The sequence below is a fragment of the Chlorocebus sabaeus genome, chromosome 6 (assembly GCF_047675955.1).
Source record: "Chlorocebus sabaeus isolate Y175 chromosome 6, mChlSab1.0.hap1, whole genome shotgun sequence".
Classification (NCBI taxonomy): Eukaryota; Metazoa; Chordata; class Mammalia; order Primates; family Cercopithecidae; genus Chlorocebus; species Chlorocebus sabaeus.
The window spans coordinates 44,320,114-44,347,646 of record NC_132909.1 but is presented as its reverse complement, the minus strand read 5'-3'; the positions used below and the strand labels follow the sequence as shown (position 1 = coordinate 44,347,646).

Genomic DNA, 27,533 nt, shown 5'->3' with positions numbered 1-27,533 from the left:
CCTCTAGGCACGCTCCTGGCCCAGGGACATTGCACTGGCTGCCCTGTGCTATGTGATCTTGGAGGACAGATCACACAGTGTGTCTAAAGTGCAATGAGTCTACAGCACACTGTGTGTGCACACAGCCAGAAGCCCAGAGAACCTCTTTTTTCTTATCTTCAGCTGTGTGTCTGTGTGTCTGACATATGGGTCAAATCTGGATGTTTATGAAGTGTGTATGCATATGGACACCATTGACTTCAGATGTTATTTGTGGCGGGTGTGTCAGCTGTAGGTCGCTGCTGAGTGAGGTTTGATGCCTGCATGTGGTTCGTCTGGAACAAAGACTTCCGCGGTGGTGCTGACTTGGGGCAGGCGAGGGTGTGTGTGTGTGTGTGAAGAGCTTGCCGGAACGTGAGCTGCTCATGCACGCGTGCATTCAACATTTGTGGAGTGCTTACTGTGTATTGGAGATGCTAGCAGTTCCCTTCAGCACTTGGTATCTGTCAACTTGCACACGGTCATCTGAGAGCATTTTGTGTAACAACTGGGCACCTACTATTGTATCAGGCCCTCTGTTGGAGATGCTGGTTGAGTGTGGTCCAACTGCAAGAGTCCACCCAAGCAGGCCCCTTCCTTCTTTCTATGGGGTCTCCAGCCCCATAGCCACCACCTTCTAGCACTGACTGGAGAGAGGGCTTTGAGCTCCTTCTGGATCCCTGCTCTCTGCCTGAGACTGCACAAGTCAGAGTTTTCTGACTTGGAGGGTAAAAGAATAAATGAGCTCCAAGCTACAGAGGGGATCCTGGGAGCTTGGACCCTACCGGAGTTGAGGGGGTGAGGGGTGCCCCCAAGAGCTCTAGATGCTTTAGATACCTATAGATGCAGGGCTTTGAGCCCAGGCTGAGGGTCAGTGTGTCGGGAGGGCTGGTGCTTGGGGATCTGAGGGTGTAGGGTCCGGTGGAATAGACTTTAGGGGTGTAAGGTTTGAAGGATCTGTGGGCAGGAATTTTGGGGAGTGGGAGTTGAGATTTGAGTAGAGGATGGGAGATAATTGGATGTGGAGGGTTTTAGAGTATGAGAAGCCAGAATGTATGAAGCAGGAGGCTTGGGAACCTAAGGGCAGATGATTGGGGTCTGAGGGTGGAGGCTCTGAAGAGAGTATGTCAGGGGAGGGTGGGGGCCCATGAGGGGCTGGAAGTCTGAGGCCTGGGCATGGGTGAGTTTCGCCCCTGAAAGAGGCCTGGGAAGGAGGTAAGACTGGAGTCGGGTGTGCAGGGTGGGGAGAGGGAGGGTGTGGTTCTCAGAGCTCAGAGACCCATTTCTCCATGCTCCATCTCACGCTACCGCCCACCCTACCCATAGCTCTCTTCCCTGTGGCTCTCACGCCTCAAAGTATAACCACGCCCAGCCAACGCCCCGGGCACGCCTGACAGCGCCCCAGGTGACTCACAGACACTCCTTAACACCTGCATGTGCCCCGCCCCTCCTCAGATCTGCCGTTCACTTAGCCCGGCCCCACCCCCATCAGATTAGGCTCCGCCCCTCAGGCCCCGCCCTTCCGCAGACCAGGCCCTCTCTTCGCTTGACCACACCTATCCTCACATTCCTCCCCTCTCCTGCCCAGACCCGTCCCATCCTCAGACCCATCTTCTCCTATCTACCTCCCCGACCACGCCCCCACCGCATTCCTAACCTCCACCTTGTCCCTTCTCAGACCTGGCCCCGCCCTTCAGCCTGCGCCCCGCCTCCTCCGCAAGCCGGACCCTTGTCCCTCCTCCTCTTGCCCTGGGCCTGCCCCTTCTTCAGACCCCGCCCCGCTCCTCAGCCCAGGGACCAACCCCATCCCGCACCTACTTGTCCTGGCTCCGCCCCGGCCCCACCTATCCACAGACAGCACGCCCTCTCAGCCCAGAAAGGCCTCCATTTCAGACTTGGTTCCGCCCCTCACGCCAGGGCCCCGCCCCAATTCCGCACCCCTAGCCCAGGCCCCGCCCTGGACCCGCCCTCTGCATAGCAGGCCCCTCCCTTTATCCCAGGCCCGCCCCGGCGCTCCGTAGGCCACGCCCCGCTGGTTCCGGGCCTGCCCCAATCCTTGGTTTCTGGTCCCGGCCCCGCCCCTCCACAGACCTGGCCCCGCCCCGCCCCCCGCGTCTCGGTTTCCCGGGCCTGCGCGCGCGGCTCCCGTCACTCGAACGCGCGACGGCGGGGGAAAGATGGCGGAGTCCGGCGGTAGCAGCGGCGGTGCTGGTGGCGGAGGTGCTTTCGGCGCGGGCCCCGGTCCCGAGCGCCCGAACAGGTGAGACCCGGCCCGCAGGATAGACCTGCACCTGTCTTGGAGCCCAGGGCACCTGTGGGCAGTCTTGGGCGTCCTGAGGGGTTAAGGGGAGGCCTGGCACGGCTCGAGGGTCTTTCGCTGAGAATTTGGACTTCACAGGGCCGTGGGGTACTGGAGGAGCCGAGGGCTACTAAGGAGGTAGCTGGAGCGGGGCTGTCTCGAGGCGTCCCTCGAGCGACCCTAGGTGCCTGAGAATCGTGGGGGTCTGAAGGGAAACCGAGGGGCTCCTGACTGTGTTGGGCCGTGGGGCAACTGGGGATGTCAAAGGGCCTGGGCAGCAGAGAGGGCCTGAGCTGGGGCCATGGCCAGTCTGAGGGTGGTAAGGTGTCTTGGGGGCTCTGAGGAAGGGGCTAAGGCCCAAGGCTTCCTGGGAGGTGCCGAAGGGCCCCGAGGTGGCTAAAGGTGGTCCTGAGAGCGTGCTGAGGGGCCCTGGGAGGAGTGGAGACTGTGGGAGGCTCTCGGTGGGGGACTCAGGTGAATCTGGGAGCCTGAGATGGGGAAGCTGAAAGGGCCTGGGGGTGCCAGGGCCCCTGAGGGGCTGGGGTGGGTCTAGGGAACCTGAGGTGGATGGGAGAACTCCAGGGGTTTATAAAGAACGTAAAGAGGGTTCTTCTTTAGTTCTCATCCCTTCCATCCCCATGGGGTCCAAATCCACATCCCCAACAGGCTAAAGGACTTATAGAAAGGTCTTGCCCTCAGACAAGGGGACAGAATTCACCCCTTTTGTCAGAGGGAGGCCCTCTTTCCCCATGGCCCAGTCCTGATATGGATTGCTTGAACCTCAAGGTTTACATGACAATTAGTTATCATCGGTAACTAATGATATGTGCATGCATGCATTGTATTGAATTGTCGAAGGGAAAGAACACCTGCCTTAGGGAGTGTGATCTCCTGCTCTTTTCCTATTGGGCAAAGCCAGACCCTCCCACCCCAGCTCCTCCTCTAGCCTGCCACCCGGGTCAGGCCAAGGAGGAAATTCAGGCTTTTTCTTGTTGGTGAGCTTCCAGGAGCCAACAATTTCAGTCAACATGATAAATGATGAAGTTATTGATACTTACGTGCTGTGGAGTTTTGGACCTCTGGGCTGGTGCTGGAGGGAATGGCCTGATAACCTGGCTGTGTGATTTGGTACTGAATGGAACATGCATGGGATGGGTGAGGAAGGGAGGAGGGATGGCTGGGCTGGGGCACAGAGGAGGCAAAGACCCTGCCTGTTCCTGAGGATGCTGAGTGGCACGTTGAGACTTAGGTCTGTGGGCATTGAGTCTGGTCTGCCAGAGGGGCCGTGGGGAACCCAGGACGTTTGTGTCCAGAGGGGTGATCAGCCTTCTGGGGTATGTATGGGGCAAGATTGTCTTGCAGTAGGGAGCCAGGAGATATCAGAGGATTTTCAGAGATATTCAGGGAGTGGCCAGGGCTTGAAAATTGGGTATGAGGGCCGGGTGCGGTGGCTCAAGCCTGTAATCTCAGCACTTTGGGAGGCCGAGACGGGCGGATCACAAGGTCAGGAGATCGAGACCATCCTGGCTAACACGGTGAAACCCCGTCTCTACTAAAAAATACAAAAACCTAGCCGGGCGAGGTGGCGGGCGTCTGTAGTCCCAGCTACTCGGGAGGCTGAGGCAGGAGAATGGCATGAACCCGGGAGGCGGAGCTTGCAGTGAGCTGAGATCCGGCCACTGCACTCCAGTCTGGGTGACAAAGCGAGACTCTGTCTCAACCAAAAAAAAAAAAAAAAAGAAAATTGGGTATGAGTTGGCAAGTAAGGGACAGGGAAGAGGGACAGTGAACCCCAGGTCCCTGCCTTGGGCACTGGAGTGGGATAACCTGGGGCTAGGGCTTTTATTTTCTTTTTTTTTGAAACCTGGTCTCGCTCTGTCACCCAGGCATATAGGCTGGAGTGCAGTGACACCATCAAGACTCATTGCAGCCTGAAACTCCTGAACTCAGGTGATCCTCCCACCTCAGTCTCCGGAGTAGCTGGGACTATAGGTGTGCACCACCACACTTGGCTAATTGTTACATTTTTTGTAAAGACCAGGTCTTGCTCTGTTGCCCAGGCTGGTCTCAAACTCCTGGGCTCAAGCAATCTTCTTGCCTTACCCCTCACTAAGTGCTAAGGTTACAGATGTGAGCCACCATGCTGCGCATGGCTCTTTTTTATAAACAGCTTTATCGAGATATAATTAATTGCATGACATACAATTCATTCATTTTGTTTTTATTTATTTATTGAGACAGAATCTTGCTCTATCGCCCAGGCTGGAGTGCAGTGACACAACCTCTGCCTTCCAGGTTCAAGGGATTCTCCTGCCTCAGCCTCCTGAGTAGCTGGGACTACAGGTGCGTGCCACCACACCCAGCTAATTTTGTTTGTTTGTTTGTTTGTTTTTTGAGTCAGAATCTCGCTCTGTCGCCCAGGCTGGAGTGCAGTTGCATGGTCTAAAGCCCAGCTAACTTTTTATATATATATATTTATTTATTTATTTTATTTATTTATTTTTTTTTTGAGATGGAGTCTTGCTCTGTCGCCCAGGCTGGAGTGCAGTGGCCGGATCTCAGCTCACTGCAATCTCTGCCTCCCGGGTTTACACCATTCTCCTGCCTCAGCCTCCTGAGTAGCTGGGACTACAGGCGCCCACCACCTCACCCGGCTAATTTTTTGTACTTTTAGTAGAGATGGGGTTTCACCGTGTTAGCCAGGATGGTCTCGATCTCCTGACCTTGTGATCCGCCCGCCTCGGCCTCCCAAAGTGCTGGGATTATAGGTGTGAACCACTGCGCCTGACCATTTTTGTATTTTTTAAGTAGAGACAGGGTTTCAGTGTTGGCCAGGCTGGTCTGAACTCCTGACCTCAGGTGATCCACCCGCCTCAGCCTCCCAAAGTGCTGGCGTGAACTACTGTGCCCAGCTAATTCATTCATTTTAATTTATCAGTTCATTAAGTTTTTTTTTTTTTTTTTTTTTTTTTGAGACAGAGTGTTATTCTGTTGCCCAGGCTGGAGTGCAGTGGTGTGATCTTGGCTCATTACAACCTTTGCTTCCTGGGTTCAAGCAATTCTCCTGCCTCAGCCTCCTGAGTAGCTGAGACCACAGGTGCACGCTACCATGCCCAGCTAATTTTTGTATTTTTAGTAGAAATGGGGTTTTGCCATGTTGGCCAGGCTGATCTTGAACTCCTGACCTCAAGTGATCTGCCTGCTTCAGCCTCCCAGTGTGCTCAACCCAGATCATTAAGTTTCAGTACATTTACTGAGTTGTGCATCCTTCACTACAATCCAGTTTTTTGGAATGCTTCCATCAACCTAAAGAGTTCCCCCAACCTCGTTTGCAATTAACCCTGCTCCCCCAACATCTAGCCCCGGGGACATCCTGATCTGCTTTCACTCTCTGTAGCTTTGTCTTTTCTAGAAATTTCCTAAGAATGGAATCAGACATGTGGCCTTTGCGTCTGGTTTCTTTCCTTAACATAATGTTTTTGAAGTTCATCTGTGTTGTTGTATCAGAAGTTTGTTCTTTTTCACTGTGGAGTGAAAATAAACAAACTATGTCCATCCAGACGAGATTGTATGGATGGACACAGTTTGTTTATCCATTAACTGGTTGATGGACCGTTGGGTTATTTCCATTTTGACAACTGCAAATAAAGTTGCTATGAACATCTGGGTATGTGTCTCTGTGTGGACATATACTTTCATCCTCTTGGGTAAATACTTAAGAGTGGAATGACTAGCTCATATGGTAGATGTGTTTAAATTTTTTTTTTTTTTTTTTTGAGACAGGGTCTCACTCTGTTGCCCAGGCTGGAGTGAAGTGGTGCAATCACAGCTCACTGCAGCCTTGACCTCCTTGGGCTCAGGTGATCCTCCTACCTCAGCCTTCTAAGTAGCTGGTAGGTACCACAGGTGTATGCCACCACACCCAGCTATTTTTTCTGTGCTTTTGTTGAGACAAAGTCTTGCCATGTTGCCCAGGCTGGTCTTGAATTCCTGGGCTCAAGCAATCTTCCCACCTTGGCCTCCCAAAGTGCTGGGATTACAGGTGTGAGCCACCACACCTGGCTATGTTTCTATATATGTGTGTGTGTGTGTGTGTGTGTGTGTGTGTGTGTGTGTGTGTGTGTGTGTTTTGAGATGGAGTCTCTCTCTTTGCCCAGGCTGGAGCGCAGTGGCGTGATCTTGGATCACTGCAACCTCTGCCTTCTGGGTTCAAGCTATTCTCCTGCTTCAGCCTCCTGAGTAGCTGGGATTGTAGGCATGCGCCACCACACCCAGCTAATTTTTGTATTTTTAGTAGAGACGGGCTTTCGCCATGTTGGCCAGACTAGTCTTGAACTCCTGACCTCAGGTTATCCACCCGCTTTGGCCTCCCAAAGTGCTGGGATTACAGGTGTGAGCCACCGAGCCCGGCCATGTTTTAATTTTTAAGAAACTGCCAAACTCGTTCCCAAAGTGGCTATACCATTTTGCATCCCCACCAGCAATGTTCAAGAGTTCCAGCTCCTCCTCATCCTCACTAACACCTGGTATGGCCTGTCCTTAGTTTTAGCCATTCTTAAGGTGTATGCTGGTGTCTTCATTTGGTGTTTTTATTTATTTATTTATTTATTTGTGAGATGAGGTCTCACTCTGTCGCCCAGGCTGGAGTGCGATGGTGCGATCCCAGCTCACTGCACCCTGGAACTCCTGGGTTCACGCAGTCTTCTGGCCTCAGCCTCCGGAATAAGTGGGATTACAAGCATGCACACCACTGTTCCCAGTCTTATTTTGGTTTTAAGTTGCATTTCTCTAATAACTAATGATGTTGGACAGTTTTTCATGAGCTTCTTAGCTATTCGTATCTTTGGTAAAGTGTCTTTTCAAATCTTTGGCTTATTTTTAAGTTGTGTTGCCTGTATTTTTTCTGTTTTTTTTTTTGACTGAGTCTCGCTTTGTCACCCAGGCTGGAGTGCAGTGGTGTGATCCCGGCTGATTGTAACCTCCACCTCTCGGGTTCAAGCGATTCTCATGTCTCAGCCTCCCGAGTAGCTGGGATTACAGGTGCATGCCACCACACCTGGCTAATTTTTGTGTTTTTAGTAGAGATAGGGTTTCTCCATGTTGGTCAGGCTGGTCTCGATTTCTTGACCTCGTGATCCGCCCGCCTCGGCCTCCCAGAGTGCTGGGATTATGGCATGAGCCACTGCGCCCGGCCCTCTTTCTTAAAAGACATCTTTGTCATTGTCCCCTTTCCTCTATCCTAGTGAAAAATCACTGTTTGGAGCAACTGATAGGGGTGTCTCATGCCTCAGGTGCCAGTGTGGGGAGAACCCCTAATGTGGCAAGATGGAGCATGCAGAAAATGGATCATATTTTGACGGAGATTGGTACAAGACATTCTCCCAAAAGTCATTTTGAGACATTGAGTCTTTGTAGAGTTGTTCGTCTGTTCCTTCATTTATTGCAAGTAGGACAGCCAGGCCTGGTGCACGACCCACCTCCTTTTCTCAACTTGCCAACACCTCCTTCCTCTTCATCCTTCCACTCTCCAAGGTTCTGACTCCTCAGAGCTACCTGCCTGACCGTGCAAGCTCAAGTAGTCCCCAGGACACTTTTTCTAGTTACCTAGTTGTGTGTGTGTATGTGTGTGTGTGTGTGTGTGTGTGTGTGTGTGTGTTTGAGATGGAATTTCGCTTTTGTTGCCCAGGCTGGAGTGCAGTGGCATGATCACTGCAATCTCCACCTCCCGGGCTCAAGCAACTGATTATCCTACCTCAGCCTCCCAAGTGACTGGGATTATAGGCACCTGCCACCAAGCCCAGCCAATTTTGTATTTTTAGTAGAGATGGGGTTTCTCCATGTTGGCCAGGCTGGTCTGGAACTCTTGACCTCAGGTAATCCGCCTGCCTGGGCCTCCGAAAGTGCTGGGATTACAGGCGTGAGCCACCACGCCCAGCTTGTTGTGGTTTTTTGTTTGGTTGGTTGGTTTGGTTTGAGGCAGAGTCTCTGTCGCCCATGCTGGCATGCAGTGTCATAGCTCCCTGCAGCCTTCTGACCTCCTGGGCTTAAGCAATCCGCCTGCTTCAGCCTCCCGAGTAGCTGGGACTACAGGCATCTACTATTGCACCTGACTAATTTTTTTTTTTTTTTTTTTTTTTTTTTTTTTTTTTTTTGAGACGGAGTCTTGCTCTGTCACCCGGGCTGGAGTACAGTGGCCGAATGTCAGCTCACTGCAAGCTCCGCCTCCCGGGTTTACGCCATTCTCTTGCCTCAGCCTCCCGAGTAGCTGGGACTACAGGCGCCCGCCACCTCGCCCGGCTAATTTTTTGTATTTTTAGTAGAGACGGGGTTTCACTGTGTTAGCCAGGATGGTCTCGATCTCCTGACCTTGTGATCCGCCCATCTCGGCCTCCCAAAGTGCTGGGATTACAGGCTTGAGCCACCGCGCCCGGCCTGCACCTGACTAATTTTTAAAAATTGTTTTGGGCTGTGGGCGGTGGCTCACACCTGTAATCCCTGGACTTCAGGAGGCCGAGGTGGGTGGATCACTTGAAGTCAGGAGTTTGAGGCCAGCCTGGCCAACTTGGTGAAACCCCTTGTCTACTAAAAATACAAAAAGTAGCCAGGATTGGTGGCACGTGCCTGTAATCCCAGCTATTAGGGAGGCTGAGGCAAGATAATTGCTTGAACCTGGGAGGCAGAGGTTGCAGTGAACTGAGATCACTCTACTGCACTCCTACCTGGGCGAGAGAACCAGACTCTGTCTGAAAAATATATATATATTATTTTATAGAGACAGGATCTCATTTTTGTTGTTGTTGTTGTTTGAGACGGAGTTTTGCTCTTGTGGTCCAGGCTATAGTGCGATGGCACGATCTCGGCTCACTGAAACCTCCACCTCCCAGGTTCAAGCAATTCTCCTGCCTCAACCTCCCGAGTAGCTGGGATTACAGGCATGTGCCACCATGCCTGGCTAATTTTGTGTTTTTAGTAGAGACGCGGTTTCTCCATGTTGGTCAGGCTGGTCTCAACTCCCAACCTCAGGTTATCTGCCCACCTTGGCCTCTGAACGTGCTGGGATTACAGGCGTGAGCCACTGTGCCCAGCCGAGACAGGGTCTCATTATGTTGCCCAGGCTGGTCTTGAACTCCTGGGCTCAAGTGATCTTCCTGCCATAGCCTCCCAAAGTGCTGGGATTACAGGCATGAACCACTATGCCCAACCTGTATTTTTGTTTTTTGTTTTTGAGGTAAAATATATATAACAAAATTCACCCACTTTAAGTGAACAATTCAATGGCATTTAGTACATTCACAGAATTGTACAACCATCACTGCTGTCCAGTTCTAGAACATCTTTGTCCCCCGCAAAAGGTGACCCCATCTTCATTAGCGCTGACCCCCTATTCTCCATTGCCCAGCCCCTGGCAATCACCAATCTGCAGTCTGTCTCTATCTGTTTTCAAGTTTTATAAATAGAATCATATACTATGTGGCCTTTTGAGTCTGGCTTCTTTTACTCAGCATGATGCTTTGGGGGTCATGCATGTTGTAGCCTAAATCAGCACTTCATTCCTTTTTATGGCTGAGTAATATTCCACTGTGTGGATGCACCACATAGTTATCCATTCATCTGTTGATGGACACTTAGATTGGTTCCACCTTTTGGCTATTATGAATCATGCTGCCATGAACGTGAGTGTACACATTTTTGTCTAAACACTCATGTTCAGTCCTTTGGGGTACACATCTAGGAGCGGAATTGCTGGGGCGCATGCTTGTTGTATATTCTTGATCATGCTGGTCACCACCTAACGTAGTTGTTGTGTTCCTCTGCAAGTGCCTTGAGGTTGGAGAGCCTGTCTCTCTTGTGTCCTCTTGTGTGCCTGGAACATGAATGACACAGGAGGAAGTGTCCCAGAGACGTGGCCGAGAGAGAGGGAGGAAGGGAGTGATGGGGGTGTGCAAAAACTTCTTGCTCTCTGAGGCTTGCAGTCTGGCAGGTGGGAATTCCCTTCTATGGGATCAGGTCGATCTTTGGCCTTTCCAGGGAGGCTTGTGGGGCTGCTGGGGGGCACTGGGGGCTGGTCTTAGTCTCTGTGACTGCCTTTCTAGCCTGCCAGGCAATGCCCGCATCTGCCTTTTTGTCCCACGAAGGTTTTGTCTTTTGGCCAGGGGCGGGGGCAGTTCCTGTCTTCCCCTTGGCCCTTCCAGCGGTACCACAACTCAAGAAACTGTCCCCAGGAGGGACTGTGCTCCCCCACCTCCCACCGCCCCCAACGTTATATAACTTGTTTGTTCCAACTTCTGTCTTCTGCAACCAAGGGGGAAAAAAGAAAGAGAAAAGCTTATTCTCCTTCCTTCCTATCTCGAGGGATCAACAAAAAACCCGTTGCCTAGTAGAGATGGTCGTTAACGACTGAGCCGAACCTCAGGGATGGACAGAGTGGGGCTGCCCTGGCTGAGGTGCACGGAGAGGAGGTGGGGTCCTTGCTGCAGGCACAAAGGACACTTGTTCACCAGCTGGCCTCCTCCCAGCTTGGGCCGTGGGGTCTAGACTCCTTGGAGGGAAAGGAGGCCTGGGCCACTTGGGGTGTTGCAAGGGGAGGCAAACCCTCTGGGGAGTTGCACCTCCCCAACTAAAATTCTGTGACTGTGAGGTACCTGGCTACCAGAGTTTTGGAGGAACCTTCTGGCCTCGCAGCCTCTCCAACATGGACCTTTGGCATCCACACTTTTTGGCCTACGCTTCCTGGAGATGTCTGGGTAGGGCCCGGGCTTGCTGAGTCATGCTGTTCCTGGGGGTGAGATGGGGGGATCTGGGTGAGGGATGTGCAGTCTTCAGGCGTTTGCATAAGAAGTGGTGGCTAGGCTGGGCGTGGTGGCTCACGCCTGTAATCTCAGCACTTTGGGAGCCTGAGGCAGGCGGATTACAAAGTCAGGAGTTTGAAACCAGCCTGGCCAACATAGTGAAACCCCATCTCTACTAAAAATACAAAAATTAGTAAGGTGTGGTGGTGGGCATCTTTAATCCCAGCTACTCAGGAGGCTGAGGCAGGAGAATTGCTTGAACCTGGGAGAAGGAGGTTGCAAGCCGAGATCGTGCCACTACACTCCAGCCTGCGCGACAGACTGAGAGTCCATCTCAAAAAAAAAGAAGTGATGGCTGGCTGGGACGTTGTGCCCAGGGGCTTTGCTGCCTGCTGAAAGTGTTTGCATGGAAAGTTGTGGCCGAGACGCTGCGCCCGGTGGGTTCGTCACAGTCAGTCTGGCTCAGTGGACTTTGCCTGTCGAAGATTTCTCCACAATCTAGATCATCTCCACCAAGCCCAGAGGCCTTGGAAGGGTCCAGCCCCCCAGCTCCTGCTAGGAATACCTGGGGGAAGAGGTGGCTTTCCAAGGAGGTTCTTGCTACTTTGGGGAAGTTCTCTTTCCTTTCGCCTCTTGCCCCTTTCTTTTTTATTTTATTTTTTTGATGTCACTCTGTTGCTCAGGCTGGAGTGCAGTGGCATGTTCTTGGCTCGCTGCAATCTCCGCCTCCTGGGTTCAAGTGATTCTTCTGCCTCAGTCTCCCAAGTGGCTGGTACTACAGGCGCCCGCCACCAGCCTGGCTAGTTTGTATTTTTAGGAGAGATGGAGTTTCGTCATGTTGGCCAGGCTGGTCTCGAACTCCTGACCTCAGGTGATCCACCTGCCTCAGCCTCCCAAAGTGCTGGGATTACAGGCATGAGCCAGCGTGTCCAACCTCGTGCCCCTTTTAGAAGGAAGATTTTGACCCTTCCAAGACATGGACTCAAGTCCTTCTCCTGGAAAATGTGGTCAGATATCGCGGCATGAGGTGTCTCATCACACCCATGGGTGACTGTGGGTCCCTCTTTGTGGGGTGTGGCTGTGACAGATTCCTCATCTGGGAAATGGGGCTCTAGGCCCACCAGGTGGGGGGTGTCTGGGAGGAAATGAGTGGGGAGAGGCCGCATGTGCCTCATCAGTGTTACTGTGGCGGTGCTGACATCGCCCATGATGGGGACATTGCCATCCTGCCTGCCACGCCCGCATGGGCCTTGAGGGGATCATCGGTGCCAGCAAGGCTTGATGTGGCGTGCGTGTGTCAGGCAAGGAAAGGAGAGGGTCAGCTTGAGCTTTTGGGAAGACAGTAGTGCCATGATTTGGTGGCCGTGAGAGGGACAGCAGCAGGGGCAGCAGGAGAGTAAAGCACATCCAGCGTGAGCTGGAGAGGGCAGGTCCGGCCAGGAGCAGGCCTGGGAGCAGGAGCTCAGTGGGGGAGGGGGCGGGAGCATCTCAGCAGGGATGGGGGCAGGTGGAACTGGGCCAGCTCAAGAGGGGCACTGACCTGCAGGCCAGGCCATATCCAGGCCACTCGATCTGCCCCTCACAGCTGAGCCCCTTCTCTGGGAGGGAGGCCACCGTCTCCTCCCCTCCTTGTTGGCAGGTCCCGAGAGCTCTGGGAGTGGAATTGCTCTGAGAGCACTCACTTCACCCTGAATCGCACAGTGCGATCGTCACAGCTGGACTGTTTCCACCCGGTAGCTGTGACCTCCGGGACGGCCTCCTTGTCGTGGTCCATAGTTACTGGGGAAGAAAGGTTTTATTACCCTCCCCCACAATCGCACCATCTCCAGGGAGCCCGTGCGAATGTCATCCCACCTCCCCCACAGCGATTACTTTTTATCTCACCCATCTCTGTTCAGACACTATAAAAGTGAGGCTTTCTCCTCACTCCAGCTCTTTCGTTTTTTCCTTTTTCTGATATTTGCGTGTGTGCATGTGTGTGTGTGAGAGAGAGAGACCTACCCTTTGGTTTTAGGGGATGTTTTAGATTTGGTGTTGAGAGGCCCTGGAGGAGGAAGAGAGCAGGAGGAGGAAGAGTGGAGGAAGAGAAGGAAGAGATAAGAGAGAGGAGGAGGAGAAAAAGGAGGAGGAGGAAGAGGGAGGAGGAAAAGAGGAGGAAGAGGAAGAGAGGAGGAGAGAGGAGGAGAAAGATGGAGAACAGGAGACTGAGGAGGGAGAGAGGAGGATGAAGGGGAAGGACAAAGATAGAAATAATTCAGCGACTTGGGGCCTTGGATCCTGGAAGAAGCGGGTGGGATCTACTGAAGGCATGGGGTGACTGGATAGCATGTGTCCCGGCATCCCCAGCTCTTTGCTCTGTGGACAGGATTTGTTACACACCTTTCTCTGCCTTTGTGTGGGTGCCACAGTCTCCTGTGTCCTCCTGTGCCAGGTGCTGGACATGCAGGGTCCATGGGACAGATGGGTCCTGCCCGTGGGGCGCATACATGCCAGCAAGAGTTAGAGAACATCGTGCGGTCATTTCTGGGCTGGCTGGGCCAGGGGGCCAGGGCAGGGTTTGGGTGAGGGGCATATCGGTCAGCCTTCTGTTTTGAAAGGATCCCTCTGTAGGCCGAGTGCGGTGGCTCATGCCTGTATTCCCAGCACATTGGGAGGCCGAGGCGGGTAGATCACTTGAGGTCAGGAGTTAGAGACCAGCCTGGGCAACATAGTGAGACCCAGTCTCTACTAAAAATAGACAAAACTAGCCAAGCGCGGTGGCGGGTGCTTGTAGTCCCAGCTGCTCTGGAGGCTGAGGCACAAGAGCTGATTGAACCCAGGAGCCAAGATTCCACCACTGCACTCCAGCCTGGGCGACAGAGCAAGACTGTTTCAGAAAAGAAAGGATCCCTCTGGCAAGAGACAAGGGAGCCTCAGCCAAGGTGGGCCCTGGAGGGATGGAGAGGCGCGCGCAGGCTTGGGGATGCTTGGAGGTTGAGCTTGTGCTGACCGATAGTGGTGGCTGGTTCCTCCCCACTGGGCAGGCTGAAGGTCCAGGTTGTCCTTGGTCCTGCGAGGCTGTATTGCCTGCAACAAGCAAGGGACTTGGAGACGCCACCTGGCCTGGGGGATTCGCAGCCCTGCCTGTGTTCCAGAAAAGCCCTTCATGCCTCTCCTTGCTCAGGGTTCGTGCCACGTGGAGCTCCCACAGTCCTTGAGGGCTTCAGGTCTTCCCACCAGCGGGTCCCAGTCCTGGGAATGTCCCTCCTCCTGAGAGAAGGCCTCAGTCTGGCTGCAGCTGCCCGGGAGGTCCCCAGGTAGCATCTCTCGTGTGTTCCACCTTCGAGCCACAGCCTGGAGCCAGCCCCTCCTGCCGTCTCCTCCCCATCCCAGCTCAGAGCCACTCCTGGCTCTTCCCCTCCTGGGTGTCATCCCTAACTCCAGCCAGCAGGACCCTCCTCAGGCAGGCATCAGACCACCTCACTGCACCGCCGGACACCTGCCAGTGGCTCCCTCACTCTCAGAACAAAATCTACTTCTTGATGTGACCCGCCGGGCCCCTGAGCTTCTGCAGCCCTGATGGCTCTGCTGGGCTCTGAAGCACGCTCACTGGAATGTCCTGTCCCAGCGATTTGCACGGCTCAAGTGTTGTCTCCTCGGGGCCTGGCCACTGTGTCCGCCGTGGCGCCACTGCTCGCCCTGTCGTCATGGTACATTCTCTGTGCTTGAGGACCCATGTCCCTGTAGAATGTGCGTTCCCCAAGGGCAGGGCTTTATCGGTTCTCTTTATAGTGGTGGTCCTGGTGCTGGCACAGCTGCTGGCACAGGGTGGATGCTCTTGAGTACAGCTCCAATGAGTACCCCACCCCGCACAGTCTTCGACGCATACCGGAGGGGAAGCCTCCTGGCCTAGCTCTGCATGCCCAGGCTGGCCGAGGGTCATCCACCTCTTCCTCTTCGCTTCATTGAACCAGCAGGGTGTGGGCAGAGCAGCAGAAATTCACAGGCGTGTTGTCAGTAACCCAGCCCTGTTACAGAGCCCAGGGCACCGTACCATTTTCCGTGTGCTGTCTTTAGTGAGTGAGCAAAACCTCAGCCCTGCATGTTAAAGCAAAGGCGGCAAACGACAGCCGCTCTCTCCCTGTCCAGCTGTCTGAAGTGGAAGTGGGGGCCAAGCCCACTGGGTTCCTGCTGCCGGCAGCCCCGCCCTCCTCCTCTGGTAGCCGCTCTGCAGCTGTGCGGACCTGCTCTCTTAACACTTGTTAACCCCAGCCTCCAGTCCCTTCCTGCCCCCCACCCCGCCCCTTCCACATGTCTCTCCGGAGAGGGCCGTGCAGAATTCACAGGACTCGTCTCCAACGGCAGCGCCAGCAATTCCCTAGCATTCCTCCTCTGCAGAGCGGATTTTGGTGCATGTCCAGCGTGATTTCAGACCCCTCACCGCGCAGCGGAGCGCCTGATCGCTCTGTATGCACCACCACGGTGCACACTGAAAATATTGTGATCCGGGAGGAAGTAACCGGCACCTTGGGGGAATCACAGACCTTTCCTGCGAGGGCAAGGGCTTCCGGAATTGAACAGGCTGGGCCTGGAGGAGACCTTGAGGGGTGGACCTTCAGGCTTGTAAAGGCCTGGAGGGGGGTCACCCGAGGATCGAGGCCGAAGATGTTTACTGACGCCACAACTGTGAAATTCCACAGGGGTCAAAGACGGACTCGGGCGGGCGGGAGCGGTCTGGGCTGGATATCCGGAGAGTTCTGCTCTCCACGGGATGTTAGAATTTGAGGCAGTCTGCCGAAGGAGGCAGAGCAGAGAGGCATGTGATCACCCAGATCGTCTGTTACTGGAGCTGAGAGCGGGACATTTTCCCGGAGCGGGGTAGAAGGAGTGTCAAGGTGACTGTGAGGTGACAGACACGTAGGGGAGCCCCACAGAGGACCCCCAAGGCACCCTCTCTGTTGCCATCAACCTGAGTCATCCTCTCTGAAAAACTTCCAGGACTGAGGTTCGAGTCAGAAGTGTGCATTCTTCTTGGTGAAGTCTGTCCTGTCCCAGGAGGGCTTCTCTAGGTCTCTCCTCTGGCTCCCCCTCCTCGGGTCCTCGTGGCTCTCTGTCGTGTGAAGCGGGGGGTCAGGAGCACACAAATGTTTACACTCCACGTGAGTCACTTGCACAGATGACGGGTGATGTTTTCCTCGCCAAGGCTGATGGCACCGGGCCCCTCTGCCGTTCCAGGCTCAGTCACGCCTCCAGTCTGTTAGCATTTAGAGCTGCTGAACTTTCGCATTGGTCAGGGGCGCGGGCAGCTTGCTGACCTTTTCTGGGAGTCGTGGCGGACGGAGTGGAGCCGTCTGTCTTGTCACAGACAGGCGGGGCTGCGGCTGGGGATGGCCACCGCCCACTCGCCCTCAGAATGGCCTTCGTCGGGGCTTACTCGCCCCTCAGCCTGGGTAGGAAGCTCGTGTGCACTGTAGGGATAGGCGGCAGCTGGAAAAGTGTTAAGGCCACAGCGGTTTTTCCAGAGGCTCGTCTGGAATGCTGTGGACGGATCTGAGGCTCCTGACATCCGAGGCCCCTCTTGGTGGGGAGAGCCAGAAACCCAAGACACTGCTGTCAGTTAAAGACTCGAAGTTCACATTTTAAAAAGTGCAAGGAGACACCCGGTTTTAGGTACGTTGGGGTGCGAGGTCTGAAGGCTGGAATCTGTGGTTCCCTTCTTTCAGCCCTGCCATTCCTCTTGTCTGGGTGCTGCCCACCTGGTAGAAAGGGGACCTCACTTTGCCACTCCTCTAGCCCGCCAACACCTCTGGGAAGGTGACCCTTCATCCTGGTGGCTCCAGTAAAAATCCCAGGGAAGGCTCTGATTGGATCAGAAAGGCCAAGTCCCAAGTCCCCATCCCAGGATGAATCCCTACGACCAGGGGCCCCAGAGCCTCTGTCCAGTCTGCGTCACATCCATATTTTCAGCCCAGCAATGGGGTCTGCCTGATCTCCAACACTGGGGCTAAGAATAGACAACAGGAGGTTCCTGAGGAAAACAGGGTGGCCTTATGAGAAGAGGCGAGGGATGGTAAACACCCCAAAAATGAAGATATTCATGACAGACCTCCTCTGACACTGAAATTTGTGTTGTCTTTGGAAGGCTCTGGGCTAAGCTGTGGAGTGCCTGCATCTGGCCCGGCTCTGCTGGGGATGAGCAGTGCCGTGTGGCAGCCCTGTCCCTTCTGGGGCTTCAACACCTGTCCTGCCAGTGGAGACAGTGGAGTGGGCTGCCTTGCAGCACGTTGCCACCCCGAGATGCTAGATTTCAGCAGTGCTGGAATTTCGCTGGGTTTCCAAGCAGTGCTCTGGGGCTGTGCAGTCATGTACCTACTTGCCTGAACTGTAGAGTGAAGGGATTTGCTCATTCAAGTGGTCCCTGCTCCTGGCCCAACGCAGTGGGACCGAGTTGGGGGATGGGCTGTCACAGAAGCAGTCTCCCCTCAGTGGGAAGGAATGGGAAAGGGAAGCCTCAGGCCGAAACCTGCCCACTCATCAGCCCTGGATGGGCACCCAACTGGGCCATGAGGGTGAGGAAGGCCATGGCAGAGAAGGCTCTGGGGTGGAGGCAGCAGAGGGGCTGAGCGCAGAAATGCTGGTGGGCTCAGGAGTGCAGTGGAGAAGGGAGGGTCTGAAGGCAAGAGGGTCGGCCACTGAGCACAGAGCACAGCATGAGCAAAGGCCCAGAAACTGGATGTGCAGGAGAGTCCCGCTGCAGGCTTCGTGTGGATCCCAAAGGATCACATGCACTAGGACTCAGGCCAGGAGGTCACATGGAGAGGAATGAGCAGTGAGCTAAGATAAGAGTTGGGCTCCAGCAGGCCAGGTGCGGTGGCTCGCACCTGTAATCCCAGCACATTGCGAGGCATGAGGCCGAGAGTTTGAGACCAGCCTGGTCAATGTGGTGAAACCTCATCTCTATTAAAAATACAAAAATTGGCTGGGTGCGGTGGTTCATGCCTGTAATCCCAGCACTTTGGGAGGACGAGGCGGACGGATCACGAGGTCAGGAGATCAACACCATCCTGGCTAACACGGTGAAACCCCGTCTCTACTAAAAATACAAAAAAAAAAAAATTAGCCAGGCGTGGTGGCGGACTCCTGTAGTCCCTGCTACTCAGGAGGCTGAGGCAGGAGAACGAACCCAGAGGCGGAGCTTGCAGTGAGCAGAGATGGCGCCACTGCACTCCAGCCTGGGCCACAGAGGGAGGCTCCATCTCAAAAAAAAAAAAAAAAAAATTGGCTGTCGTGGTGGCAGGCGCCTATATTTCGGGAGGCTGAGGCAGGAGAATCACTTGAACCTGGGAGACGGAGGTTGCAGAGAGCTGAGATTGCACCACTGCACTCCAGCTTGGGTGACAGAGCCAGACTCCATCTCAGAAAAAAAAAAAAAAAGAAAAAAAAAAGAGTTGGGCTCCAGCCCAGTGCTGCCACCTGGGAGCCATCCACCTGCCACCTCACCCATCCACTCACCTTCAAACCCCACCTCCCTTGCCAGCAGCAAGCTCTCTGCCGCCACGGCACCCCTCCCATCCTGGCTTGTACCTGGACCACAGTGTTGGGGTGTCCCCATCAGAACAGCCCCCACGAACCGAGGGAGCGCCCACTTTGTGCAAGGCCATCAGCTGGGGTGGTGCAGTTCTGGTTCCTGGCTCTGTTGTTGGCAGGCAGCCTAGAAAAGGGGCACGGCTATCATCCCATTTTACAGATGGGGAAGTTGAGGCACAGAGAGGTTCAGGGGCTCATCCAAGGCCACACAGTAAACAAGAGGCAGAGGGACACTAGGTGTGGCCAGCAGAGACCTTCCTTGGCCAGCACACAGGTGCTTTTTGGCCTTTTCCTGGTCCCAAGTGGGTGGGCCCTATGATCATGACCATGATGCAGATGGGGAGACTGAGGCTTAGAGGGCTGAGACTGCTCACCAAGGCTCTGCCTGATCCTGGAGGATGGATGTGGAGCAGGAAGAACAAGACAGGGGCTCTTCAGGGAAGGCCCAGTGCAAAGATGCGGATTTATCTGTCCATCCATCCACTCACCCTTCATCCACCATTCATCTGTCTGCCACCCACTCACTCCTTACCCACCTGTTCACTCCTGTGTCCACCAGTTCACCCACCCACCTGACCATCCATACCTCCACCTGTCCATCCACCCAACCACCCATCCACCCACCTGCCCCCATCCAGCCATCTTTTCATCAGTCCACCCTTCCATCCACCACCCACCCACCCTTCCATCTACCCACCTACCCATCCAACCACCCATCCATCCATCCATCCATCCATCCACCCATCCATCCATCCACCCACCCGCTCTTCCATCAGTCCACCCTTCCACTCACCCATCCACCCACCCTTCTGTCTACCCACCCACCCATCCACCCTCCCTTCCATCTACCCACCCACCCACCCACCCACCGAACGTTCCATCTACCCACCCACTCATCCATCTACCCACCCACCCATCCATCAGTCCACCCTTCCATCCACCTACCCACCCACCCTTCCATCTACCCACCCTTCCATCTACCCACCCACCCACCCACCCACCCTTCCATCTACCCACCCACCGACCCACCCACCCTTCCATCTACCCACCCACCCATCCATCTGCCTGTCTGTCTGTCACCCACCCACCTGCCCTTCCATGCACTCATCCATTAACTCATCTACCTGCCCATCCAGCCACCCTTCCATCTATGCATCCACCTACCTACCACTATCCATCTACCAACCTACCCACCCATCCACCAATCCACTCATCCACCATCTGCCCACCCATCCATCCACCCATCCACCTGCCCATCCAGACACCCTTCCATCTACCCACCTATCACTATCCATCCACCAACCCACCATCCACCAATCCACTCATCTACCATCCACTGACCCATCCATCCACCAACCTATGCACCTGTCTATCCACCCATCCACCCATTCTTTCATCCATTTATTCACCCATCCATCCATCTACCCACCCAGCTATCCACCCATCCATTCATCTGTCCATCCAGCCATCTATTAACTCACCTATCAATCCACACGCCCTTTCATCCACCCATCCATCCACCCACCCATCCATCCATCCACTCATCCATTCACCCCTCCATCCACCTACTCACCCATCCATTCACCCACCCATTTACCCATCCACCCACCGATTCACCCATCTACCCACCCATTCATCTGTCCATCCACCATTCGCCCATCCACCCATTCATTTACCCATCCATCTACCTGTCCATTCACTTGACTGCTTGTCCACCTATCCAGCTGACAAGCATGACTGAGCTCCAGCCATACTCTAGGCATGGTGGTGAGCACCAGGACATTGCAGGAGACAGAACCCTGCCTGCCCAGCTTCCATGGGGTTCCCCTTTCAGCTGTGGGGAGACAGGCTGGAAACAGATGATGTGGCAGATGGAGTGAGGAGCAGGGAAGACAAAAACGGCCCAATTGGGGATCAGGGAGGTGGGGTGGCTGATGAGCTGTAGACTGAGACTCTCCCAGTGGGACCTGGCAGGCACTGCCCCCTCGTCTACAGAGTGGGGTTCCCTCTCTTGCAGGGTAGCTGGAGGACTAGTGGGGTAAATCCACATTCTTGCCTGGGGCCAGCCTTGAAAAGCCCATCTTGCTCTTCCTGCTGTTCAGCTCCATGTCCATCCTCCCAGCTCAGGCAGAGCCTTGGTGAGGTGTCTCAGCCCTCTGAGCTTCAGTCTCCCCATCTGTGATGGTCACGATCAGAGGCCCACCCACCTGGGGCTAGGGAGAGACCAACCAGCACCCGTGTGTTGGCTGAGGAAGGCCTCCTTTGGCCAAGCCTGGTGTCTCCCCTCTCTGTTTACTGTATAACTTTGGGTCAGTGGCTGAACTTGTCTGTGCCTCGATTTCCCCATCTGTAAGATGGGATGGTAGCAGTGCCCCTTCAGAGACTGCCTGCCAGAAGGTGGGCCAGGAGCCAAGATTGCACAGACTGGGTGTTCCCTTGGTCAGTGAAGGCTGTTCTGATGGGGACACCCCAGCATTGTCATCTGGACATGAGCCAGGATGGGAGGGGTGCTGTGGGGGCAGAGAGCTTGCCACTGGTCAGGGAGGTGGGGTCTGAACACCCCCTTGTCTTCGTGCTGTGGAGGCAGAGAGCTTGCAGCTGGTCAGGGAGGTGGGGTCTGAACACCCCCTTGTCTTCTGGGCCTTTGTCTGGATGGTGGGGCTTCCTTCTTGATGGCCTTGAGAAGTGGCTGGAGTTGGGCAAGGCCAAGATGAGGGGCGCTATGCATAGCATCTTCCTGTCCATCGGCCGCAGTCAGAGCCCCACACATCCTGGACTCCCGGTGGCATTGGTCAGAGGCTGGGATTAGGGCAGGAGATCACAGCCTGGCCTTGAGGGCACTGGGCTTATGGTGACCCCTGAGGAGCGGGTGAGAGGTGGCCACATCCATCCATCATCCACCCACCCATTCCTCCAGCCCACTTCCTCATCTAGAATGCCCCCATGCTCCTGAGATGACAGCTTGCAAAGCACTGCACCTCTGACCCCCTGTCTTCGGGAAGGTTTAAGCAAGGCTCAGGGAACAGGAGGCCACGAAGCTTGCCCTGGCTTCATAGTGGGGTTTGCGGGGGAACTGTAGGATGGGGGTGGGCGGGCCTCAGCCTTCTACTCCCAGCTCTGTGGGCTTCACCTCTCAACCTGCAGAGCCTGAGAGGAGGGAGTGTCTTCTGCCACCTCACTGGGTCCTTGGGGTCATTGGTGGTGGTCCTTTCCAGTTGATCCTGGATTCCGAAACCTGCCTGCCTGCCCTCCCTGAACAGCTCGCCACCCTCTCTGAGCCTTGGCGTCCCTGGCCGTCACTTGGGGGCTGTCTGGGGGTGCCAGGTGGTACAGTGGCCTCCTGCTAGGCACTCCCAGATGCCCTGTCTCCTGTCATTCTGTCCCCACCCAGCAGGCACAGACAGGCTGAAGCCAAGGACAGACAGGCAGGGAATGGCTCCGGATCAGGAGGCTGGGAGGAAGGGGAAGGCCAGGGCTCCTTCACAGGGGTCAGAGGGCATCCATGCAGGACGCTGTGAGTTGGGCCAACAGGTGCAGCTCATGGCAAGCCCTGTCTGCCTCAGTGGCGCGGGGCTTTTGGAGGAGGCTTGAGGGTGGGTGGGTGGGGAGGCTGCGAGGTTCGGGTGGCTCTGACCCTGCCTGGCCTGCCCAGCACACCTGCCCTCCCAGCACAGAGGGGGAGTGTGGGGTTCCTGTTCAAAATGATTTGTGAGGATATCGGAGAAAACCAGCATGTCAAGCAGGAGGGAGACACAGACAGCTGCACCCTGGCGGCCCCTGAGCTGCAGTCTCTGTCTCCCTGTCTCTGAGTCTCTGTCCCTCTCTCCCTGGGTCTCTGTCTCCCTGTCTCTGGATCTCTGTCCTTCTGTCTCTGTGTCTCTGTCTCTGGGTCTTTGTCCCTCTGTTTCTGCATCTCTGTCCCTCTGTCTCTGGGTCTCTGTCTCCCTATCTCTGGGTCTCTGTCCCTCTGTCTCTGGGTCTGTGTCTCCCTGTCTCTGGGTCTCTGTCCCTCTGTCTCTGGGTCTCTGTCCCTGTCTCTGGGTCTCTGTCTCCCTGTCCCTGGGTCTCTGTCTCGCTGTCTCTGGGTCTCTGTCTCCCTATCTCTGGGTCTCTGTCCTCTGTCTCTGGGTCTCTGTCTCCCTGTCCCTGGGTCTCTGTCTCGCTGTCTCTGGGTCTGTGTCTCCCTGTCTCTGTCATGAGAGAAGGTATCAGTGTGGTTGGAGTCTTTGTCTCCCTGTCTCTGGGTCTGTGTCTCCCTATCTCTGAGTCTCTGTGTCTTCATCTCTGGGTCTTTGTCTCCCTGTCTCTGAGTCTCTGTGTCTCTGTCTCTGGGTATATGTCTCTGTCTCTGGGTCTCTGTCTCCCTGTCCCTGCGTCTGTGTCTCCGTCTGTGAGTCTCTGGATCTCTGTCTCCCTGTCTCAGAGTCTCTGTGTTTCTGGGTCTCTGTCTCCCTGTCTCTGTCTCTGGGTCTCTCTTTGTCTCTGTCACTGTGTCTCTGTCTCCATCTCTGTGTCTCTGTCCCTCTGTTTCTGGGTCTCTGTCTCCCCATCTCTGTTCCTCTGTTCCAGTCTCTGGGTCTGTCAGTGACTGAGTGTCCTGGCCTGCTGGGACACTGCAGTGGGGCCCTGCACCCGCTCCTGGGCTCTCCCACTTGTCTATCCAGAAGCCATTATCTTTCCTCCACTCCCACGGGAACCCAGGGAGGCAGAGAACAGCAGGTGCCTTGGAAGGGGCGGCCCCTTATCAGGAGGAATAACCCCAGGAAGTAGCCTTGGGCAGTCTGGGGGAGAAGCAGGGCGGGCCAGCCTCAGGGGCCTCTGAACTGTCCCATGGGAAAGCTTGCTGACGTGAGTGTGGGGGCCGGAGCGTTTGAGGGCCAGCATGAGGTGCCGGAACCCAGCGACTCCATCCTGTGGGCTGGGAGCTGTCCCCAGTGCGGCGAAGCATTGTGGTCACCATGGCAACAGTACTGGGGGAGCTGCCTTTGTGGAACGGGTGGGACCCTGCCTCTTTGTACCTTTTACCCTCGAGGCGCGTGCCCAAGAGCCAGCGAGGACTGCAGCTGCTGGTGGCCAGGGGTGGGGGGAGGGCGGGGGCACGCTGGGCCGAGGTGTTCTCATCTTGGAGAAGGATACTGAGCCTGTGACCTCCCCGGCTGCTGGGGATTTGCGAGGCTGCGTGTGAAGACCTGTGCCTGCTTGGTGAGGTCAGAGTGGGTGGGAAGGGTCATGAGAGAAGGTGTCAGTGTGGTTGGAGAGCAGGGTGGTGGCTGTGAGGCTGAGAGGTTGGTGGTGGGACTCCAGGCCCCCCACAGCTCTGGCACCCAAGCCCCACACCACCTCCCACACTGCCAGGTTGCTGTCACCCCCACCCCTGCCACCATCTCTGCTTCCCCTCCTTTCACTGGCTCTCTGTTCCTCTCTCCCTATCTCTCTCTCTCTCTCTCTCTCTCTCTCTCTCTCTCTCTCGGTCTCTGTCTCCTCTCTGGGTCTCTCTCTCCCTCTCCCTCTCTCTGGGTCTCTATCTCCCTGTCTCTGGGTCTCTGTCTCCCTCTCTCTAGGTCTCTGTCTTCCTCTCTCTCTGGGTCTCTCTCTCCCCCTCTTGCTGGGTCTCTGTCTCCCTGTCTCTGGGTCTCTGTCTTCCTCTCTCTGGGTCTTTTTCTCCCCCTCTTGCTGGGTCTCTGTTTCTCCCTCTCCCTCTGGGTCTGTCTCCCTGTCTCTGGGTGTCTGTCTCTCTCTCCCTGTCTCTGTCTCCCTCTCTCTGGGTCTCTCTCTCCCTCTCCCTCTCTCTCCCTCTCCCTTTCTCTGGGTCTGTCTCTCCCTCTCCCTCTCTGTGGATCTCTGTCTCCCTGTCTCTAGGTCTCTGTCGTCTTCTCTCCCTGGGTCTCTTTCTCTCCCTCTTGCTGGGTCTCTCTCTCCCTTTCCCTCTCTCTGGGTCTCTCTCTCCCTCTTCCTCTCTCTGGATCTCTTTCTCCCTGTCTCCCTGTCTCTAGGTCTCTGTCTTCCTCTCTCTCTGGGTCTCTTTCTCCTCCTCTTGTTGGGCCTCTGTCTCTCCCTCTCCCTCTCTCTGGGTCTCTGTCTCCCTCTCTCTGGGTCTCTGTCCCCCTCTCTGTGGGTCTCTGTCTGTCTCCCTGTCTCTGGGTCCCTGTCCCCCTCTCTGTGGGTCTCTGTCTGTCTACCTTTCTCTGGGTCCCTGTTCCCCTCTGGGTCTCCGTACCCTCTAAGTCCTGTCCCTTTATCTCTGAATCTATTTCTCTCTCTCTGGGTCTCTGTCCCCTTCTCTCCGGGTTCTGTTTTTCTTTCTCTGGGTCCCAGTTCCCCTCTGGATCTCTGTCCCCTCTCTCTAAGTCTCTGCCACTCTCTCTCCGAGCCTCTGTTTCCCTCTCTTGCTGGATCTCAGACAAAGCTCTCAGGATGGTCTTGGTCCAGTTGCCGACCTGGGACTGGCTGGGAGAGAGGCTAGAGAGTGGGCAGTGGCTTCTCAGCTGGCCCTGATGTCCCCTGCTGTCCCCTGAAGTACAGACTCTTCCTCACCCATGCACTGGGACCCTGGGGCGGCATCGCATCAGCCGGGGTGGGAGCCAACCAGCTGTGCTGCGCTGCTGCGCTCCTTCGAGCCACATGGACAATAAAACCAAAATTGGCTTTGAAAGTGGAAGTGCTCTCCTCATTGAGGGGAAGTGAGGGACTATGCGCGTCAGAACCGCCTGTCAGGGGCAATGCCGGCAGGCTCCGTTCTGGCCCAAGCACTGGGCTCCGCGTGGGGGTGGGAAAGGATTTTACAAAACCCCAAAGAAATGTTTCCATGAAATTCTTTCTTGTTCTTGCCTTTTTTTTTTCTTTTCTGGACATTCCAATGAAAAGAACCGTTCTGGGGCTTTGGATCGCTCCTCGTGTATTGGGAAGCCGACCATGGAGATGAGGCCAGCCCGGGGCCAGAGGAGGGGCGCCTGCTCTGACAGGTGCGTGCCCCTCACTGTTGGCTCCCGAGGCAGCCCCCACCTCCCCCGCTCCTAATCCTCCCACGAGGCTTCATCACTAGGGCGCCGGGCCACAGCCCCTGCAACTCTGAGCTTCCTGTGACCTACCCCACATGGCCATCCTGCCTTGGGCTGGGTTCCCCCAGAGCAGACTCTCAGGCAAGGGTTCGAGGGCCCCACGGAGGACCTGTGTGGGGAGGGAAGGAGCCTCCACAGAGTGTGTCAGTAGCAGGCAGGTGGTCCCCGGGCAACCCTTAGAGATCTGGGGAATCCCATAACAGGCGGTCCACCTGGGGGAGTTTACCCTACCCGGGCTCCATGGACGTCAGCCCCAGCACACCCCTGCACCGGGACATCTGAGAGAAGCAGGGGTGGTGTCGCCAGGGCAGACCTGGGCGTGTCCTCGGGTCCAGCACAGGCCTGGGCCTGGCTAGGGTGCCCGATGATATTGCTGAGGGGATACAGTGGCAAGCGGGTGTCAGAATGGCCCCCAGCCTGGGCCAGGCCTGTAGCGGGGGCGTGTGGCCACTCAGAGGCCAGATTCGGGCAGAGGGTGCAGCCAGGGCGGGCAGCAATGGCCTCTTGAGACGGCCCTGACCGGGGCTGCTGACGCATTGGCTCCGATGACTCACGTGCGGGTGACCGTGACTTGAGTGGCCGTCTGGAGACTCGGACCAGCTCAGGGCCACCGCCTTCCTGGGGGCCTGTGGCCCCGTCGTGCCGGCCGCCCCCTGTCTGGACCGGCCTGAGTAATGGGTCCTTCCCCTCCTCCCAGTGGCCGGCTGGAGAGGACCTTAGTCATCAGCCCTGGCCCCAGCCCTCCCTCCTCCTCCGCCTGCCCACCTCCGCCCAGGCTGCGTCTCGCTTCTCTGTCCAGGCTGGGGGACTCCTGCCCCTACTGGCCTCCTCCCTCCCTGAGTTCCCCAGGAGGGGCTGCAGCGGGGTGGGTTTGGCTTCATAGGGGCAGCAGTGAGGATGACGTCAGGGGCCTCAGGGACAGTTGTCCCATCCCTAAGATGAGAGGAAGGAAACAGCCATGTGGAACGCGTCAGGCATCACCAGGGCACGAGGAGGAGGCCTGGGGAGGACAAGCTGCTTCCTCCCCTCTTTGGTCCAGTGTGGGCCCTGCGCCCTGTAACCAGCAGTGAATGGGCCTCACCCTGCTTTCTGGGCCTGGGGTGTCCTAACTTCCAGATGGGAGCATCCAAATTCTCCGAGTGTGTAGTCGTCACGTGCTGGTGGCAGCCTGGGTCCCAGGGCTCTGCGTTTGCTCATCTCATCCTCCAGTGGCCCCGGGGCTGGGGAGCTGGATGGTCATTTGCCCCTGCTTTGTAGCTGAGGCCTGGGTGGTTGAGTGACTGCTGAGTTCCCACTACCCAGAGCTTGCTTGGCCCAGGCTGCTGGCCCCTGATGTCTGCTCTGAGATGCCCTGCCAGCCAGCTGAACTGATCTTGCCTTCTGGGTTCTGGGCACCCTCTCCGCTTGCTGGGGAACCCAGAGATCCCATGCTTGGAACACCGGCCCACCTCCCTGGTTTCCTGTTCCTCAGTCATCAGAACAGCAGGGGGCAGGGCAGCGGCCCCTCTCCTCCCCAGAGGGAGGTTCTCTCTGTCCAGCTTCTCAGTTCTCCAGGTATGTTCTGTGCACTCATGGGCAGATGCATATGTGTGGCACTTTGAGCCCAAATCGCATCCCACTGTGTGCACTCTGCCTCTTCCTTCCTCCTGCAGCCTTGACGTCATCCCCTGGATGCGACATCTTCCCAGGATGCGTCGGCCTCCTCACCCAGCTATAGGGCAGCCCTCTCTTGGAAGGTGCTGTGATTCTGCATATCTCCTCTAAGGGTGGTTAGCTTATTTCTCGTCTGTGGCCCCTAGAGAC

The 27,533-nt window shown here is 55.8% G+C and overlaps 1 protein-coding gene across 5 annotated transcripts in view; it reads left to right on the top strand.

Annotated features, from left to right (window-relative positions):
* The first annotated feature begins 2,139 nt into the window (after positions 1-2,139).
* The window catches only part of KLHL26 (kelch like family member 26), a 35,228-nt gene continuing 9,834 nt past the window's right edge, over positions 2,140-27,533 (top strand). Inside the window, exons 1-2 of one of the 5 annotated variants that reach the window (XM_073016787.1) lie at positions 2,140-2,278; positions 4,559-4,660. In XM_073016787.1, the coding sequence (XP_072872888.1) occupies positions 2,196-2,278; positions 4,559-4,660 (185 nt within the window). In that variant the 5' untranslated portion in view covers positions 2,140-2,195. Of the gene's footprint in view, positions 2,279-4,558; positions 4,661-23,767; positions 23,880-25,536; positions 25,635-27,533 lie in introns of those variants that run through there. The other 4 variants (XM_007995827.3, XM_037992468.2, XM_037992469.2 and 1 more) reach the window with 4 other exon arrangements.